Source organism: Diceros bicornis, chromosome 28 (genome assembly GCF_020826845.1).
Source record: "Diceros bicornis minor isolate mBicDic1 chromosome 28, mDicBic1.mat.cur, whole genome shotgun sequence".
Lineage (NCBI taxonomy): Eukaryota > Metazoa > Chordata > Mammalia > Perissodactyla > Rhinocerotidae > Diceros > Diceros bicornis.
In genome coordinates this window covers 8,131,109-8,135,225 of record NC_080767.1, presented here as the reverse complement: position 1 = coordinate 8,135,225, position 4,117 = coordinate 8,131,109, and the positions used below count along the sequence as shown (strand labels likewise).

At 62.1% G+C, this 4,117-nt stretch overlaps 1 protein-coding gene across 1 annotated transcript; it reads right to left on the bottom strand.

Moving 5' to 3' along the window:
* Positions 1 to 1,220: 1,220 nt before the first annotated feature.
* On the bottom strand, positions 1,221 to 2,790 carry FOXE1 (forkhead box E1). Its single transcript, XM_058524713.1, has one exon. The coding sequence runs from the start codon at positions 2,788 to 2,790 to the stop codon at positions 1,678 to 1,680; it is 1,113 nt and encodes a 370-aa protein (XP_058380696.1). The 3' UTR covers positions 1,221 to 1,677.
* Between the last annotated feature and the right edge of the window lie 1,327 nt (positions 2,791 to 4,117).

Here is a 4,117-nt window from a genome sequence, read left to right as displayed (position 1 = left end):
ATGTGGCTTGCATCATGTTTCTGTTGGACAGGACTGGTTTAGACAAATACCCATCTGGACTGAATCACATTCACGTGTATTTGTGAACAGGATAGCATAATCCCCAAAATTAAAAATAAAAGTTACCAATGGTTTTCATACAGGCTTCTTTTTCACACCCCCCACCCTTCCCTACCAAGTTAACTAGGCAGAAAGGCTGAGTTTCTCTTGCCAGAACTCACTTACTCAAAGATTTCTATTAAAACAGTTCATCTGAACACTCAGATTTATCTGAAAGCTGTGCACCGAGCCTCTGAAATATTTAATGCTGGAAATTTTTGCTCCATAATTGAAACTTAGAAGATTTCTCAAGATAAAGGTAGGAAAGTGGTTAGATTTTCTCTGATTTTGGTCAGCTTGCTGCTTAAAACAAAACAAATGGATACAAAACAAAGTTAAAACTCCAGTTTCTTTCTCATGTTTACTTGACTGACGGCCCCAGTTAATTTTTCTTTCCTTTTTGCATGGGGAGGCTTACTGAGGTATGGCAGAGGGAGCCAGGGATGGCAGAGCCAGCCCGATCTACTGAAAGCTGTCACCACCAGGCCCCCTGAGTCCTGTCATCTCTGCACTTTACCGTGCCCACTGGGTCCAGGGCTGCCTGATAAAAAGAAACAGTGGACAATGGACAAATGTATTTCTACCTGCCACACTGGAAAACCCCATCTATGACCCAGCATAAGAGCTGCTGAATGATCAGCACCTCATGCTCAAAAGATTCAAGAAATTATGGTACGATCACTGCCTGGAGCTATTCCAGTGACTTTAAGTTAGACGCTTGCCATGACCTCTGTTCTGATTCCCCGGAACGGGGTTAAGCTTTGGGTGGCTGCTCAGAAGCCCTGGGTGGCCCACCGATGCTGCCAAGTATGTGCAGGGCAGCATCCACGACCATGGGGCCTTTAAAGATCATACGGGGGTCGAATCCTGCAGCTCTCTATGTAACAGATGGGGAGACTGGGGTGTGTTAAGAGAATGGGTCACACTGCGAGCTGAGGCACATTCCAGACTCAGAGCCAGGTCTGCGGTTCTCAGAGGCAGGGAAAGCCAGCCCAAGGTCAAGTGAAGCAGAGAGATTTCTCCTATTAAAAAAGGGGAGAGAGAGAGAGAAAAAAAAGACTACTTCTTTTGCAAACTTGGCCTCCTCACCTTAAGAAGGAAGGCGCTATTGGAACCTTTTATTGTAGTAAGGTACTCAAAAGCACAAGAGGCCAAACAGTGTAAAAAAATGTACGGCCAAACCGTACTGAGTTCCGCGCAGTACAGGGAAGAGTGAAGTTACGTGATTCCCCACAATTCAGATCCTAGACTCTTGTGTAGACACTATATTGCGCCCTCGTTACCGCCAAGGGCCCTCCCCAGTAGAAGGTCAGAAAGGCATGTCCTTTGGAGCTTCGTCTCATCGAGGGTCCTTTGTCCCCAGTTGCCGGGCCGCGGCTGCCTCTCCCCACCTCCTCCCATTTACTGACTGAACCGGGTGTGTACGCGGTGCACCAGGAGGTTGCGCCTCTCCTGCGCGCTGGGTCCCTTCCACGTGGCCCTCAATTCGGTGCTCTCTCCAGTCCTGTCCTCGGGTCTCGGGGAAACAGTTCGTGTGGACAGCCGAGGTATCTATGAATTTTCTATCGTATGCTCGGCTCACATGGCGGACACGAACCGATCCACCCCGCTAGGATAGGCGGCCACGTGGCGAGCATGGTAGGCGCTTCCACTACCCGCTCCGAGCTGCCCACCAGGATTGTAGCAGGGCCCCAGCGCTCCAAACTGGCCGGGCGATGTGCGCCCATAGAAGTCCACTGCGGTCTCGACGCCGCTACTGCTGCCACCCGCGGGGGGCGAGGCGGGCCCTGCCAACCGGCCAGCTGCCGCGAAGAGCACACTGCCGGCCCCTTGCGGGTACGCGCCGTCGGGGCCCGCGTAGGCGGCCGCATAGGCAGAGGAGTTGGCGGGTCGGGCCCCCGCGCAGCCGGCGGGCTGGTAGCCGGTGGTAGAGGCAGGGGCACCGGCCGAGGCAAAGGCGCAGGAACCGGTGGGCCCCGACGGCGCGGGGCCTAGTTCTGGGCTGAGCGGCCGCTCAGGCACCAGGCCGAAGACGCGGCACGGGCCTGGCGACGCAGCGGGGTAGTAGACGGGGGGCGGCGCGGCGAGCGATGGCGGGGCGTAGCCTGCATAGACGGCGCCCGGGTAAGGCGGGCGCGCAGCGGGCATCGCGCCCGGGAAGATGGCGGCGGCGGCGGCGGCGGCGGCGGCGGCGGCGGCGGCGTCGTGCATGTAGGCCGGGTAAGTGGAGAGGTCCGAGCGCTTGAAGCGCTTGCGGCGGCGCAGGAAGCTGCCGCTCTCGAACATGTCCTCGGCGTTGGGGTCCAGCGCCCAGTAGTTGCCCTTGCCCGGGCGGCCGGCCTCGCGCGGGATCTTGAGGAAGCAGTCGTTGAGCGTGAGATTGTGGCGGATGCTGTTCTGCCACTTTTTGGGGTTGTCGCGGTAGAAGGGGAAACGCTCGGTGATGAACTTGTAGATGCCGCCCAGGGTGAGGCGGCGCTCCGGCGCGTGCGCGATGGCCATGGCGATGAGCGCGATGTAGCTGTAGGGCGGCTTCCCGCGCTGCAGGGGGCGCTTGCGGCGCCGCCCGCCCGCGCCGCGCCCCGCAGCCTCCGCCGGGACCCCGGCCCCCGCCTCGCCGCGCTCCTCCTTCACGGCCGCCAGCGCCTCCGGCTGCGGCGGCGGCGGCGGCGGCCCGCTCTCGGCCGTCATGGCGCAGCCGTTCCGCGTCCCCGGGCGTCCCCGCCGCCCGCTGCTGTCGAGGGTCAGGGGCGGGTCTGAGACCTGCAGGGCCCGAGACGCGGGATCTGGGAACAATGCAAGCTGGACCCCTCTGCGAAGAGCTCAGGGGATCCTCGCGGGCTGGCACTGAGGGCACAGCTGCCCGGGCAGGGGCGCTCTGGAGCCTGGGTGCCCGCGGTTTACAAGCTGGCTCAGTGCGGACAGAGGCTCAAGAGTGTCCCGCCCACCGACGGCTCCGCTCGTTTTCAGGAGCTCGAGGCCAGGCGCCCGCAGCGGCGTTGGGACCGGGTAACTAGGCCCTCGTCGCGGGCTGGAGGCTCCTTTGCGCGCGGGTGCCAGGCGGTCGAGGAGTCCGGAAGCAGTCCTGGGACTGGGGCGACTGCAGTTGGTCTGGGTTCCCGGCTGGTCCGAAGATAACCGTCGAGGTCGTGCGCGCAGAGGAGGCTGCGGGCCCGAAGGCCCGAGGAGGGCAGTTAGTGCAGGCGTGGGGCACTCTGCTGGGGGCCGCCTAGGCCGCTCCCCTGCGGCCCAGGCTGCGGAGGGCGCGAAGGAGAGGCGCTGGCGGCGAGGTCGGGGCGCGGGCCAGGTGGGGCGGCCGGCGACGGTTCCTTTCCGCAGCGTTGGCCTCCAGCCGCCGAGACCGCTGTCGAGACGCTCCCCTGCACACACCCGGCCCGGCTCCTCCCTCCGCCGGCTTCTCCTCCTTAAAGGCGCCAGGAAGCTTGGGGCGGCGCCCGTTCCCCGCCCGCCCCCCGACTGCCCGCCCCTGGGCCCGGGCGCACCTCCCCAGGTAGGAGCAGCTGTGGCGGCGCGGCGGGAGCCCCACAACGTCAGAGCCGGGAGGGCGCTTGGAGATCCCCGGGGCAGGCCTCCTCTGCGCGCCGACGGGGAGACTGAGGCCGGGAGAGGCCAGGGACTGTCTCGGGAGACCTCGGCCCCCAAACTCAGCGCTTCCGGACTTTTCCAGCCTCCGCAGAGGGCTGGGACCCGCAGGTGAAAGGAAGGGCTCGCTTCATTTTTTGTGCAGAGAGGGTGAGAATTGGCTGAGGGGCGCTTGGTTCTTGTGGGGTGAGGGACAGGGAAGGGAGGAGACGTTCCAGGTGACTGGCTCCCAGGATCTTTCAGGATGATTTTGAAACCCCAGTCAAGGCTGCCCTGCCCGTTCCCCATTCAGCCCCTCATCTTTCAGAACTGAATTTCTAGGCCGCACGGGCGAGGTGACTTGCCATGGCCCCACCGCGACTTCGCCGCTTAGCGGAGCCTCACACCTGCGTCTCCGGCAGGACTGCGCCTCCCC